Below are 15835 nucleotides of genomic sequence, written 5' to 3' on the forward strand. Positions count from 1 at the left end.
CTCAAGTGTTTGGCACCCTTTACCGAGAATGAGACAAGCTGGGGTAACAGCAGGGACTGTACCATCCAAAAATGGGAAATTTTATTTTCATTTGCCACACTGTATGCAAGCCAGAAAACCATTGTGAAGCTTTAGGCATAGTTTGGTAACATTGGAGACTCCATAGTGCATTTTTGTAGAGCCAAATTGTATACCATCCAGGGAGCCTAAGCTGCTACACTTGATTCAATTAAAAAATCCCAGACGCTACTTCGAGGCGGCAAAACACTTTTTTAGACTGATTAAAAAACAAACTAACCTCGTTTTCCCAATTACGTGTTTTCAAACCGGTCACTTCACTACACCTTTTAAAATACCATCAGTCATTTTAGAGAACTAGCATTAAGACTGCATGCACACAACTTAATGATTTCATGGGAAAATAATCTTTTTATTCTACTTTTTTCCTGTTTAAAACAACTCTCAGAATGTGTACTGTTTCCAACTCCTTGCGCCCCCTTACTTCCACGAGTGTTTATGGCCTTTAAGATAAAGCAATTCCAGGCCCACATTCCATTCATTCCGTTTCCCCAGCCAATGAAATGCTCTTTTTTGGTTTTGAGAATGATTTGTGCTGTGGCTTTCCTCTACAAATAATTTCACTCTGCAACATCTGATGAATAGGCCTGTGGCACCTCATAAGCTAATTTGTTGCTCCATCTCTGCATCCATTTTTAAGTTAGTCCAATATAAGGTATTGAAATCTGCAACTTGTGTGATTGTGTGTGCAATGTAATATTGAATATGAAATGACTATTATTAGTGTGGTCTTGTCAGTACAAGTCAAATAAAAACCACTTTTTTTAACCATTCAGTGTCCCACACTGGGGTAACAACTGCACTTCAATCACTTTGCAGGCACACCCGGAGGCGTGTGCGCGGCCACACACTTATCAAAAAGGGAATTTACCATATTGTAAACTTTGTTTTTGTGCTTCTGATAAAAAATAAAAACACGATATGCTAGCAGTAATATCCTGAGGATATGTACACATGTGCAGACCAACATAAATACATTTATTTGTTGATCATGAAAAATAAATACTTAGCCTGTCGATTCCCCCTCCCTTAATACACATTTGTAATTATCTACGTGGACACGTTTAATTTCAATAAAATGATTTAAAACCAAGGCGACATATGACTTGCCACCACATAATCCGGGGCGACCAAGACAATTTTGCATGTATTTAAAAAAAAGCTTTTAAGAGACATCACCTTGTTTGCTACTGGAAAAACTATAAAAATAACATACAAAAGAGAAAGAGCAGACAGATACAAAATCTGGAGAATGTAATCTTATGAAACATGTGCAAATCCAATTTCGGACCAGGAAATGTAGCGCTGACGTTTTGGGAAATGAATCAACGCTATTACATGGTATCCTTGGCAAACCCCTTATCTTGCACCAGTGGAGTATGGCTGTGCTGTGGATTAGGACACTGAATGGCAACGTCTATGCTAAGGGCGATTCTTTTAAACAATTGTCCATCAGGCACCAGAGAGTTGGGAACTGCGCATCAAGTAAGGAGATGGTCAAGTGGGACGCAGGAGATCCCAATGTGAGGTCCGTCTTTTCCTGACTTGGGAGAGCAACTGTGGTCTCATGCCAAAGGGGACTGTGCTTCAGTGCAAAGTAAAGTCAGCACGGAATCCCGGGCTAGCACGAGCAGTTCCCGCACCCCTTGACGCTGTTGATGATCTCCTCCTGGAGTTTCTTCCGCTCCTCGTCCTTGGACACTCGCTCGCTGATCTCGGCCTGCTTCCTGGGATTGCTGCTTTGCATGCGGCTGCTCTGCGTGTGCCACATTTCAGAGTACAGGCTGGAAGGCTTGGCGAGAAGGTCAAAGTGCGTCCCGCGCTCTGCTATCTTGCCCTGCAACACATTTAAAACATAACAAATGGTCAACTAGTGAAATAATATCTGTCAGCGTTCGTCCACTAGGACTGCTTTCCAGAAGGAATGTTAGAAGGTCACCAATAGCAATTTATCACGTAAAATAATCACGGCGGATACTTGTGGCAAAAGAATAGCTTCGCGCTTATTGACTTTTAGTGACCCCTCAAGAAATATGGCTATTAAAAAACGTTGCAGAGAGGTATGCTTTTTTATCGATTCACAGTATGATCCACAGTTAATTTGCCTTTTTTGTGGCAGCTGATCAACACGACAGTGAATACTGCTGCTTGTGTTAGTGCTTGTTAGGCTGGCCAGACAGCCAACAAAAATCCATTATAACAATATGACTTCTAGAAGCCTGTTCTTAAGAACAAACATCAATTTTAAATGTTTTGACCTAATCCCCTTTGCACTCAAAACATTGCAATATCCATTAAATCTCGTTTAATAGAATACAGGAGCAGAACCACTGCTCGGTCTGTGCCCATGGCGTACCAATGTGCTGCTTTGAAGGCATGCTAGTGCTATCGCTGTGGTAGGAAGCTATGGGGACGTGTTAGCTAATACCCCCCCCACCCCCCCAGCATGTCTGCATATTAATATGCCATTCACAAGATGCATACACATAACTACAAGGCAAAAGAATGCCATTGTGTTCTCGTCAATCACATAACGTAGTCATAAAGGCCTGGACGTTTATTTTGAACGTGTCTCCCCTCCTCAAAAGGCTTAGTTAATGTTGCAACATCTATTTAAATTGTTTGCTAAAATAAGATACTGTCTTTATTCCAGCTTGTAAAGTCGTCTGTTGATTCTTTAGAGCAGAGATCTGCAACCTTTAGCTCTCCAGTTGTTTTGGACTGCAACTCCCATGATCTCTCAACATGGACTATATGCTGGCTGGGGATGGGAGTTGTAGTCCAGAACATTTAGCGAGCCAGAGGTTGCAGACCCCAGCTTTACAGGCTGTGTCACACATGCTGTTTGATAGGTTTTTGAGTATGCATGCGAGAGGCTACTAGATGAAGAAGCGAAGATCAAGAGTCCCATCGCTCCAACCAAATGAATCACCAGATGAACTGTGGGAGGAATATACCATTGCATGGGGTGGGGTGATTTTGAGCAGGAGTCCGATTTCTTCTCCTGCACAAATGACTTGTGCTGAAAGCAAGTGGAAGCAGCTCTTGTGGCCGAGGTGAATATGAGGAAGGTACAGTAGCAGTTTCTGGAGCAAGATTTTAGCTGTGAGAATGTGTCCTGCCTTTAGGTACTGCTATCAAATTTTGTTCTATTGCCATTGGTAAGTGGATTTGATTAGCTGGAGGTGGTAAACAATCTATTTAAAATATATGTCATAACTGCACATTCGGTTATGGAACGAATACGATTTGGTTTGATGAAGGGGTCATTGGCATTAAGGAATCTCTGAAGTGGAAAGTGTGTACGCGTCAACCACAGATTTGGGTAAAGTTGTGAGAAGGTGATGCAAGCGCAGCAATACGGGTATTATGATTACAAATCAGGCAAGTGGATAAAGTATGGGAAAGTAGGGGTTATGTGTAAAGAAAATAACCCAAGCATATTTGCCTGATTATTTCCAGTGTGTATGTGACAGTGGGGACTGGCAATGGCTCTGTAGGGTGATATAAGAAAAGGGAATAAAGATTGCGTTTCCAACCTGAGCAAAGAGGCATAGAGAGGGATAATGGTAACGCAGCAGGCCAAAGCCTAAACTCTGCATATCCAGGGAAGACCGAAAGAGATCCCCAGCTGCTAGTACTAACTGCCCAGAAGCCGTACAACACTTCCACTCAAGGGCACAGGGCCATTCAACTCTGAGACCCCAGGAAACTGAAGCAGAGCATTGTAATGGTCTTTGAAGACTTGAGAAGGGTTCTCAAAACACAGGTGGCCGTTCGTGAAGAATGCAGATTCATTTGGATCCTTGCAAAAAGCATCAGTTGCAAGTTAACAGATGCACTGCAGGAAACGCAAGAGAAAGATGAGGGGACCCTCCAACAGCACAGCCAGTCAACCAACAGCCAAGGTGTAACCGACACACATCAGTATAAATGATCACAAGCCCAGTGAGTCAGAGTACCACTCAGTTACACCCACCTACGACTGGCAACACATTGCTCCTCAGCTGGCGAAATCTTTACAGCTTTAAGACACAGCCAGACTTAGAAGACAACTGAAGCCTCGCCTCTGACCAAGAGACACAGCAAAGTGGGTATTCAGTTTTGTACTTCGAATACCCAGACAGCTTTAAAATAGTTCAGTGAATGCATAACATTTTTATTTAGAAAGAAAAGTTGCTATGCCACACAACAAATATCAGTGAGAATATCAAAATATATGTAATATAACACTGATACATGGGATGATTGCTTTGATAATGTTCAGAACTACAGCAAAGATGATACCATAAAAAAGTAAAAGTACAGCTGTCCTGTGCAACAAAAAGAGCTCAGTCAGAGTGTTAACTGTGTGAGACTGGGAGTGAGCGTGTAACACATATATATGGGAATAAATAATAACGTAAAGCATACCTGTGAATGTATATGTAATGTATAGTATAGCTGTCAATGACTTCCCTTGCTCAGCCATTGAATAATCTCAGAAGGACCAGAGCTTCAGATTCAGTTGTCAGGAGACTTAAAGGTAATTACGGATCAGTGTTGCAATTAGGGAGCTAAACCTTGCTTGCTTACTCCTACACAATGCTCCAGGGCAGAATCGCACATCGGCTATATGGCTTTCTATTGGGAGGATCCGTGAGCTCTACTTCATATGCTAAGCAATAACTCCTGGCTCTTACCTCAGGGGGAAAACATCCCCACCTATGAGGGTAGGAGTGCCACATCATGGCATTGAGACTGGCAGCTTTCATGTGGGCAAAGGTCCGGCAGGGTTGGAGTAGCCCACACCTGCCGCTCCTCTACAAGAAGTGGAGGGGCGTGTGTGCACGTGTTGTCTGCATCACGACCCACCCAAAGAGGTTCAAGCATTTAAGCGACCAAGAGACTGGGGTGGACTTCCACTTTCTCAGACCATGGCCACAGTGGGATCCAAGTTTGTCCCACTATCATAGCACATTCCAGCTTCCCAAACCGTCATGGACTAAGAAAAGTTCCTGATTCCAGGCCCTTCTAGAATCAAAAAGGGCATCCCTCCCATGACTTAATAAGCAGTACGCGCACAGCATCTGTCAGAAGGCAGATGGCACAACACACTGCAGCTACGCTAATGGCACATCAGCCTCAACATTCACATATCTGCCAAGCTAAACCATACACTGGTCTGACATTTTCCCAAGGGTCACCTTCACAGAAGAACACTCTTTCCAAAAAGGTAATCACCACATTTTCGTTTACCCCCTCAACAACGCTCAGTGTTAATCGAACCAGAACCAACAGGAAATTGCCAATGTCCAGGTGTCTAAAGTGTCCGATTTGGGGTGCACTAGGATGTTTTATGGGCACAAGAATGACTCTCTAGAAGACCATATAGACTAACAAATTACTCATCTCTCAGCCATGTTCTTTCTGATAGATTGTTCTCCCACGTATTCCTCATCTAGGATATCCTATCCACAGTGCAGTTGATCTACGGAAAAATGTCTGCCTCCAGGCCTGATGCCTCTATGTGCCCAGAGCCAGACCTGACATCCGGGCCAATATATATTGAGGCGCCGTGCCCAGTGTCCTCAGTTACAGCATTATTCCCTAGCACTTTGACATCGACAGGCCGCAGAACTAACAGTCTACTAGCTATCCGTGAAGAGGAGCATGTAGGGAGGGTGATGAGTAATTCATGCAAGGAACATCCATCAGAAATAACATTACAGAGAAGAAAGTAATTTGTTTTTTAATGGATTCATTCCTCCCACTGATTCCTCATCTATGATAGACTCCAAAGGCAGTATGTGGATCCCATGTTGCCACCTGGCAGATGTTCAGGACAGACTCCCCTCTGCAGGGCAGAAATGACAGTCACTCCTCTGATAGAATGGGTTTGGAGACCATCAGGCACATCCTTTCCAGCAATATCATACATTGCATATATGCAGGCTGTGTAAACTTCATACCGAAACACTCAAGCACCTTGTTCTGTATTGCCCTGACCTGGATGAAGAGACAGAAAATCCTGGGACCAGAGAGAGCGAAAAGAACAACATGGCAGTATAAAGAATGGTGGAGTGCTTTTTATGACGGCTCTAATAACAAAATAACTTTTGTGTCAATATTATTCCTGAAAGAAATGGACAAAAAACTAGGACAAGGATGGAAACATTGATAATTTGTTGAAAAATTGTTATTTTCTTTTTTAAAGGTTTTGTAAGAAATTAAAAAACATCATTGGAATAAGCCACCTTGATAAGGTCCGTTTAATCACAGACCTGACCTGCCAGCATGTACACCAGCATAACCAACAAAAAGCTTCCCATCTTTCCTGACTTCTTTCGTCCGCGAGACTTGGTAACTGAGAGTCGACTTGGTAACTGAGAGTCCGCACCGGTTTGTGCACTAGCACCTGAAGCGCATCTTATGCGCAAAATGGAATTACCATAATAAATGATCTCACACCCAAATAACTGGACAGACTCAAAGAATATGACAAAGTACTACTTTATTGTCGGCTCAAATAAAGTAGGGTAAACTGGTGATCATACGAAATGCAGCTCACTCATCAAATTTTTGGTTGCACAAAGACTTTCAAACCTCAATGTACGTCAGCTATGACTTCATCCTATGTGGCAAACAACAAAGCCTATTAAGGGGAGGGATTGGTTAAGGGAACATATATACCTCTAGTATATGTAAGTGTTAATGACATCATTGGCTGCCCCTTATCTAGCAGGCACGCCTCAAACTACCCCTAAAATGTGTATAATTCCTATAATAGAAAAATACTAACAGCAGACTGGCTTTCGCAACATTGGCTATGAAGCAGCATGCTATACACTCATGATTGGTTGGCATAACATCCCAACCTTGGACATTCAGCTCACCAGCAGCACGTGAACAAAACGAAACCCAGGTGCAGAGAACCAGCCAAGGCTTCTCCTTTATGGTTGACCTTGCTAGCGGTTTTCTTCTCTGGGACTTTTAAGGGAGTCAGGGTACACCATTATCTTCGTCGGAGGCTTAATGAATAGACCTGGTCTTCTGTTCCTTCACCACGTGTTAGGAGACAACTAATTTGTCCATTTCGTCCTTTTATTTACTGTTATTGGATTTAATTGTGCTGGGTGCTGTTACACCTTTTGGCCTCTGCAGACTTGATCGTTCCATCTTACAAATATATATGTTTAAAATTTGTAAAGCACTAACTATAGCCCAAATGGGAGTCCAGGCGCTGGCAGCAGCAGGAAGGACAAGTTCAAAAAGGCTAATAGCAACAGATTAGCACAAAGAAAAGAACCGTTTAAACAAAGGTTTTTTCAAAACTCTCCTAAAAATAACAGTCGGAAGGGCATTCCACAAACTGGGTGCCAACACCAAAAAAGGAACAAGTTACTTACTTGTAACTGTTGTTCTCAAGCATGGGTCTGGCATGGATTCACATGCTCATGAATATTCCCCGTCAGGCCAGGAATCCTCGGTAAAGAAAAAAATCAGTAATAGTTTATTTTCTGATCGGTCTTTCTCAGTAGTAACCAATCACTGGTCTCTGGATCATACTGCCCCCAGCCAATGACTGCCCTCTCCCTAAGCCCCGCCTCTGGCAGCCATCCTCAGATTTGGTAGCACGCAAAGTGGAAGTATGACAAAGTGAAGAGCCGCAGAGGGGTAGGAGGGAGGGTTCACATGTGAATCCATGCCAGACCCATGCTGGAGAACAACAGTTACAGGTAAGTAACTTGTTCTTTCTCCTGCATGGGGTCTGGCATGAATTCACATGCTCATGAATATAAAAATACATAGCAGTACCCACATGCACAACCAACGGGAGGTGGCAAAGGCTCAACATTAAGCATTACATCAACAACTCAACATTAAGCAATTCTTACCTCCTCACCAGGCTCACCATAGGCGAACAGGTTGCGCAACACTGCTTGGCCGACCCTGGACTCCTCCCTGGAATCCCGGTCGATGCAGTAGAATCTCGTGAAGGTGTGTGTCGACCTCCACGTAGCAGCCCTGCAGATGTCCAGACGGGGGCACACCAGACAAGAACGCCGTGGTAGCAGCGATAGCTCTGGTCGAACGGGCTCTCGGACGGCCAGGCAACGGCCTGTTTGCCAACCGATGACAGTGCATGATGCAGCCGGAGAGCCACCAGGAAATGGAAGCCTTCGAGAGAGCCTTCCCTTGGTTCACACGTCCAAAGTTCACAAATAGCTGTGATGTCTTCCGAAAATTCTTTGTGCGGTCCACGTAGAACTACAGCGCTTTAGCCACATCCAGCGAGTGCAAAGTCCTCTCGGCCGGCGACAAATACGACGGGAAGAAAACAGGTAACACCAAGGGCTCGTTGAGGTGGAAGTCCGACGGCACCTTGGGCATAAAGGAGGGGTGCGTCCTCAGCACCACCCTCGTGTCGTGAAAAGTCAAGTATGGAGGCTTGCAGGATAGGGCCTGGATCTCTCCCACTCGTCGAGCAGAGGTGATGGTCACAAGAAACGCAGTCTTACACGACAGGAACTTCAACGGTGCCGAATGCAGGGGCATGAGCCTGGTCAGCACCACGTTGAGCTCCGGGGCCGGGGTCATCACCGGTGGGAACGATCGGAAAAGTCCCTTCATAAATTCCTTCACCAGACGATGGGACCACAAGGACGCCAGTCCTGTGGTTCTGGTGTATCTGGAGATTGCAGCCAGATGTATCTTGATGGAGGCGCGAGCCAGTCCAGCCTTGGCCAGCGACGGTAGGTACGGCAGCACTTGAGGGGCCATGATCCGAAGATGGTTAATCTTCTGTGCACAGCACCAGACAGAGAACCTCTTCCACTTATGTCTGTAGCACTTGAGAGTTGAGGACGCCCTGCCTTTTGCAAGGACCTCTCTGCAGTCAGCCGGGATATCGTACCCTCCAAACTCTAGTGCTGCAGGAGTCAGGCTTGCAAGTTCAGCGACTCCGGGTCGTGATGAAGTATGGCGGCTCCTTCTCTGGAGAGAAGATCCGCGTCCGTCGGCAGCTTGACTGGTGGGGACGCTGACAAATCCAGAAGGTCCGGGAACCAGATCTGCCTCGGCCACGCCAGTGCGACTAGGATCATCCTGCACCGGAACCTCTTGAGCAGGTTGACCAGTCGGAGCAGCAACGGCAACGGATGGAACGCGTATAGGAACAGGCCGTCCCAGGGGAACGAGAAAGCATCGCCCATGCTCCTCGGCTGGGGAAACCTGCTGGCGAACCTCTGGCACTTGGAGTTTGTCGCCGTCGCGAACAGGTCGGTCTGCGGTTTTCCCCTTCGTCGGAAGAGTCGATCCACTTGATCCTGACGTAGTTCCCTCTCGTGGCACGAGCGCAGACCCCTGCTGAGTGAGTCGGCGATGGTGTTCTTTATCCTTGCCAGATGAAAGGGCACCAGAAACATCCCTTGGGCGATGGCCCAATGCCACAGATCCTGGGCTTCCCTGGAGAGGGCTGGGGATCTGGTTCCTCCCTGCTTCCGGATGTAGAAACATGGTGGTGGTGTTGTCGGTGAAGATTCTCACCACCTTGCCCTTGAGGGACGGGAGAAAGGACCCGAGGGCCCAGAACACTGCACGGAGCTCCAGGATGTTGATGTGGAGCGCCTTCTCCTCCGGGAGCCAAAGGCCTCTTGCGTGAAGTTCTCCGGTGTGCGCTCCCCACCCTTCTAGGGAGGCATCCGTCATCACTTATCTGGTGGGATGGGATCTGAAAGTCTGTGCCCGCCGTCGGATGAGCGCGGGTGCCCCACCACCAGATCGCTCGTCGAAGGTCTCGTCGAGGGGGATCCTGTCCTCGAAGCTGCCCATCGCTTGGTTCCAGCAGGAGTCGAGGAACTCTTGCAGAGGGCGCATCCGAAGCCTGCACAGGCGCACGAGATATATGCAGGAGGACATCATCCCGAGGAGGGACTTGATGGACCTCACCCGCGCCACTGTGTCGAGCTTGGCTCCCAGAAACAGTGCGACTTGCGACGGGACCAGGTGGGATTTGGGAAAATTGATGGAGAATCCCAGGTCTGTGAGCAGCTGGACGGTCTTTGCTGTGTGATCCACGGTGAGCTCCCTTGTCCTTGCTCGGGTGAGCCCGTAGTCCAGGTTGGGGTGGTCGTGGATCCTCTGCAGGCGCAGCCGCGCTGCCACCGGTGCGAGGCACTTGGTGAATACCCTGGGTGCCGACTTAAATCCGAACGGGAGGGCCTTGAACTGGTAGTGCCGTCCTTGGACCACAAACCTGAGGAACTTTCGGTGTCCTTTCAGAATGGGCATGTGGAAGTACCCATCCTCCAAATCCAACGACGACAGGAAATCGCCCTCCTCCAGCTGTCCCAACATGTGCTGGAGGGTGACCATCCAGAACTTCTGTGCCTTGATGTACTTGTTCAGTCGTCGTAGGTCTAGGATGGGGCGCCATCCTCCTGTCTTCTTTTTCACTAGGAAGTACCTTGAGTATACTCCGGAGCCCCGGAGCCTCTTCGGGACGAGCTCGATGGCACCTTTTTTGAGCAACGCCCTTACCTCCAATAGCAGTTGAGAGACTTGATTTTCCTTCCTGACCACGGGTGGAATGCCGGGGCACTTTTCTTAGAAATTCGAGGGCGTGCCCCTGGGCCAGGGCGTCCAGCACCCAACGGTCGGTGGAGATGGACTCCCACACGCTGACGAACTTCGCCAGCCGGCCTCCCACCGAGGTGCTTCGGTGGGGGCCCGAACCCGCTGTTGGTTCAATCTTGCTTGGAGGACGCATTGCCCTCCCTGGCGACGACGGCGGGGCCCAGCCGACTTGCCTCGTCCTCTATAGGCTTCCTGTGATGAGGAGCGGGCCGCTTGGCGGTACGTAGAGGAGCCACCGTCGAATCCCTTGGAGGCACCCTGCTTGCCTCCGGTGCTCCGAAAGGACGGCCTTCGTTGCCGGAGAACGCCTAGGGCCCTAGCTGTCTCCGTGTCCGCCTTGATGGCTTGGAGGGACTCATCCACCGTTTTACCAAACAGGTTGTTCCCATCGAACGGCATGTCCAACACCTTGGCTTGTACATACTGGCGGAAATCCGTCGCCTTGAGCCAACCTCGTCGTCTAAGGCAAACGCTGTTGCCTAGCTGGCGGAAACCGGTGTCGGCAATGTCTGTTGCCACCGTAATGGCGTGGTCCGACGCCACTTCGCTTTCTTGCAAGATCTCCAGGGCCTCGGCTCTCTTGTCATGCGGTAGGAAGTCCAACAGGGGGGGCGATCTTGTACCATAACACCCGGTCGTAGCGGGCCACGATCGCGAGAGCATTGGCCGCCTTATTCGTTGTTGCCGCCGATGAGATAACTCGTCCCATTGCGTCCAGCTTCTTCCCTTCAGGCAGGGAAGTTGACGTTGAGGCCGATGCCCCCCCCAACTTTCTTCTTGGCCGCCGCTGAGACGACGGAGTCAGGGGTCGGTTGTGCCCTAAGGCACAAAGGGGCCGCGTTGGGGACCTGGTACTTCTTCTCGTACCGATCCCTCTTGGCAGGCATCGTAGACGGGTTCTTGAGAAGGGTGAGACCCTTGTCCCAGATGTCATCCAGCAGAGGCACGGCGAGGACTGCCTTCCGCTTGGCCTTGTGCCGTTGGTAAAGGAAACCTTCCTTCTCTTCGGGGCAGAGCTGAAAAAGCTTGGATGCCCTGGCGATCATTGTACCCGTCTTGGCCGTGTCCGTTCCCGTGTCATCCCCAGGGACAGGGGACGCGGGTAAAGGCCGAGCAGGCCGCGAGTGCTGAGAAGGCGGGGCTGGATGGATCCGTCTTCTCTTGTTCGGGGGGCTTCCCGCCGGGCCTGGCTCTGGTTCCTCTGTCAAGCCTGGTTCCGGATCCTCCGTCGGTGGTAAGGGAAATCTCGTCCTTATCTCCGAACAGAAGGATTTTATTGTCAACAAAATGGCTGCCGAGTTATCCTGCGGCTCCGGAAGCGACGGGCGACTAGGACCTTCACCGGTGCCGCCGTCACTCTCGTCGCCCTCGTCGGGATCCTTCCTGTGGGGATGGGCCTCTTCGACGCCCTCATCGAGGCCCTCCAAGACTTCTACCAGCTCCTCCTCGGATGTTGTGTCTGTGTCCACAATGGCCACCGCCCCCCCCCCCCTTTTTCCGCCGGGGTCTTCACAGGGGTCTTTTCGATGGGTCTGAAAGAGGCTTCCCTCCGCGGAGGCAGGGAGACTCTGGGCCCCGAGGTTGCCTCCACTAGTGTAGCCTCCACAGGCTGCGCCAGGGACGCCGCGACTCCCTCGATAGAGGCCTTGGCCGGGTGAATCAAGGCCTTCACCGCCTTAGGCGTGTTTGAGGCCTTCACCTTGGGGGGAGGGTCACCGCCTCGCTCTCCCTCAGCCGAATCCTTCGAGACCGACCGGGGCCTCTCCAGAAGCTTACCCGGGTTCTCAGATTTCCTCTTCCCCGAACCAGAGCGTTGGCTCATGGTCGATGGTGCCGGGGAAGGCGCACCCCGCCTGGCAGCCGAAGAGCCTGACCGTTCGGCGCTCCCGGTGCCCGTGGACTCGCGGTGCTTTGCCTTCTGTTGGGCCCCCGTCGCTGGGGCGCCCTCACAGGACTTAGAAGACCGCATGGACTTCGACGACTTCTTCTCACCTGACGGACTCCTTCCTTCCAGCCAGTTGGAGAGACGAGGTGTCGGTCCCTGATGGTCCGTTCCGACATGTTCCTGCAAAGCGCACAGTCCTTCTCCACGTGCGTTTTGTCCTCATGAAGGTAGTAGAGACATTTCGAATGCTCGTCCTCCTTGAACACATTCTGTAGCTGGCATCCAGGGAAAACCCTGAATAGCTTTGCGGGCGTCGAGCTTCCTTTCTCCTGGGCCATGTTCGGGTAGGCCACAGAAACTTCTGGAATCCCCCAAGAAGCGTAACTCGACGAAATCTTCACCCTTGAGGGGTGTAGAAATCAATCTGACACGGATACCCGTTAATCGAATGTAGAGACGGTGGAGATTGAGGCTCTATTTGACTGAAAAATGGGAAATTCTCTTTGAAAAAGCGCGAAAACGCAGCAAAAGCTTGAGAGCTAAACACGAGTACTCCCAACACTTGAGCGTGCGGTAAAAATATGAGGATGGCTGCCAGCGGCAGGGCTTAGGGAGAGGGCAGTCATTGGCTGGGGGCAGTATGACCCAGAGACCAGTTATTGGTTACTACTGAGAAAGACAGATCAGAAACAAAACTGATACTGATTTTTTCTTTGCCGAGGATTCACAGCCTGACGACGGGGAATATTCATGAGCATGTGAATCCATGCCAGACCCCATGCTGGAGAAGATCGACTACCCAACAGTTTCCGAAGAAATTTACGAACCTTAAGAAGCTGATGCGAACTTGAAAGCAGATTTCTTGCTGGACAATATTTTTCCAATTTATATTTCAAAAAGTGAGGCCCAGCATCATAAAACGATCGATGGACTATATGCTTTTCAATCTTGAATTGTCCAATACTTGGCACTTGCAGATGTTTTAGCTTCTGCTTAAACTAAGAGACAGTGCCCTCTGCCATAGCCTATCCTGGTTAACTTGCTTTGTACTTTCCAATTAGGTCTTGCTGTGTCATCCTTCAGTTTTGGTAACACCGATAATCCTTGTTCTTCGCACAAAGCTGTTTCTGCAGCATCTCCTAGTTCTGCAGCCTTGGTTTGTGTCTGAGGTAGTTTCAACGCAATCAGACGTCCATCTTTCCATCATGGACACTCCATTTACATTATAGCATATATAGTTTCTATTGCAGCAAGCATCTATATGTCTCATCTACCTTGCGTTTCTGCATATGTACATTCGTTGAGCTTAATTTCACTAACCGTTTCAACATACAATTTCTTCATCTCTCTTCGCTTGATTACTTTGTTACTTCAATTACATCCTAATTCTTTAGTATCTGCATATTGTTTCTGTGCGTCCTCATGTCTTACATTTATGACGTCACTTTACTCGTGTCAGTTTGCTTCTATGTCCAATGGTGTATGTCGACATCCTTCCACCACTTCAGTACAAGGGTACAATCGATACGGCTGTCTGAGTGCTTAACGTCTTCCATATCTTCGGTGCTGTATTGGGACCCACATATCGCACTCTCTTGCTCTTCTTCCAATATGCCGGAGGTGAGGGGGCAAGCAACGGAACTGTTCCTCTGCCTTGGAAAGATGGGATGGAGGAAAAAACGCAGGAAGATTTCTCTTTTGAGAGGGATGAAAATCTGAGACCGCTTTCAGAAGAAAGGAGGCTCTCACTCAAAGTCACCTTCTCTTTGAAGAAAAGCAAATAGGGAGGTTTAACAGATAACTCTGGAGCTCACTTGCCAGTCTAGTGGAAGTGATGGCGGCCAGGAAAATCACCTTAAGGGTGAGCAAACTACTAGAAGAATGGTGAGGCTCAAATGGAGCACCCATTTGGAATGGCAAAACCAAATTTAAATACTATGCTGGAACCACAAGCTGGCGTGGAGTTAAATGGTTACACCAACACTGCAAGAACCACACAGCTGTGGCGACTGTAAAGAACGAGAACTGTTCTAGGGACCCCTTACAAACCAAAATAGCAGCATGGTTCCCCTTAACACTGCAGGTCTGAAGGCCCGACCGGACCAAAGATGGCAAACATTCTAAATAGGGGGATACAGGATCCAGATCTGCCAGGTGAGCACCCCAACCAGTCAGATGCATTGATGGCCATCACCACCTGCAGCCATATTTGAGGAAACAACGCACCTTTCAGTAGGTTGTCTCGCAGGGCCTACCAAGAAATGTCTTGAGCAACTCGGCTTGAAACATGTAGCTAACAAAGCACCCATATCCTCCATGGAAGAATGTTCAAGCGTAGACAACGCTAGTAACCCAGCAGAAAGAATTAGTTACTTACCCGTTACTCCGGTTCGCCAGCATTGGTATTGTTCATAGATTAACATGCTGTGAATATTCCCTGTCATCAGGCTGGGGAATCCTCGGTAACAGAGCAGTTTAAACTTAAACTGAAAACCTTCAGTCACTTTTGTGCTCTCTTACCGTCATTTTGGGCCATACTGCCCACAGCCAATAGGAACACCTCCCTTAACAGGCAAAAGACAAGCCTGGCGTCAGCCGCCCACTTCTCAAGTGAAGCCATAGCCTGGATCCAATCCAATCCTTTCTCGACAACAGAAGCATGCGAGTCTTCTCCACCTTACACTCTGCAGACCCTATCCAGACAATATGTGGAGTCCCACAGGGCTCTTGTGTCTCACCAACGATGTATAATATCTTTACTAAACCTCTATTCGACAAATTGGATAGACTGGGTGTCACCTACACAAATTATGCAGCCAGCCAGATCCTCATCCTCCTTTCGGGCAATTTCACTACGGATACAGCTTTAGTAAACAAAATGTACACCCTCGTTCAGGCATGGATGGCAACCCATGGCCTCTGCCTGAATGATGAAAAAACAGATCCTCATTCAAGGCTCACCCAACAACCTAAAAAAACTCGATTCCAACTACAGCTCCTTCAATATCGATGGCAATATAATCCCCGTCGCCAAAGAGGTGAAAACCCTCGGTTTCTATTTGGACTCCTCCTTGTCCCTAAGGAAACAAGTGAACTCCCTGGCCTCATCCATAGTCTAAACTTATTAAAGCATGCAGACCCTTCCTCTCACCAGCTAGCTGCATTATCCTAGCCAATGCACTAATCCGCTCAAAACTGGATTGCTGCAATGCACTTTATGCAGGCACAAATAACTACATCTTCAAACCCTACAAA

General features: G+C 48.5%; 1 protein-coding gene across 1 annotated transcript in view; it reads right to left on the reverse strand.

Moving 5' to 3' along the window:
- Positions 1-406: 406 nt before the first annotated feature.
- ABCB7 (ATP binding cassette subfamily B member 7) overlaps positions 407-15835 on the reverse strand; it is a 1379199-nt gene continuing 1363770 nt past the window's right edge. Inside the window, exon 16 of the mRNA XM_069612580.1 lies at positions 407-1915. Coding sequence (XP_069468681.1) covers positions 1700-1915 — 216 coding nt within the window. The 3' untranslated portion in view covers positions 407-1699. The remainder of the gene's footprint in view (positions 1916-15835) is intronic.

The sequence above is a fragment of the Ambystoma mexicanum genome, chromosome 5p (genome assembly GCF_040938575.1).
Source record: "Ambystoma mexicanum isolate Mex_15411 chromosome 5p, UKY_AmexF1_1, whole genome shotgun sequence".
In the NCBI taxonomy this organism is placed as follows: domain Eukaryota; kingdom Metazoa; phylum Chordata; class Amphibia; order Caudata; family Ambystomatidae; genus Ambystoma; species Ambystoma mexicanum.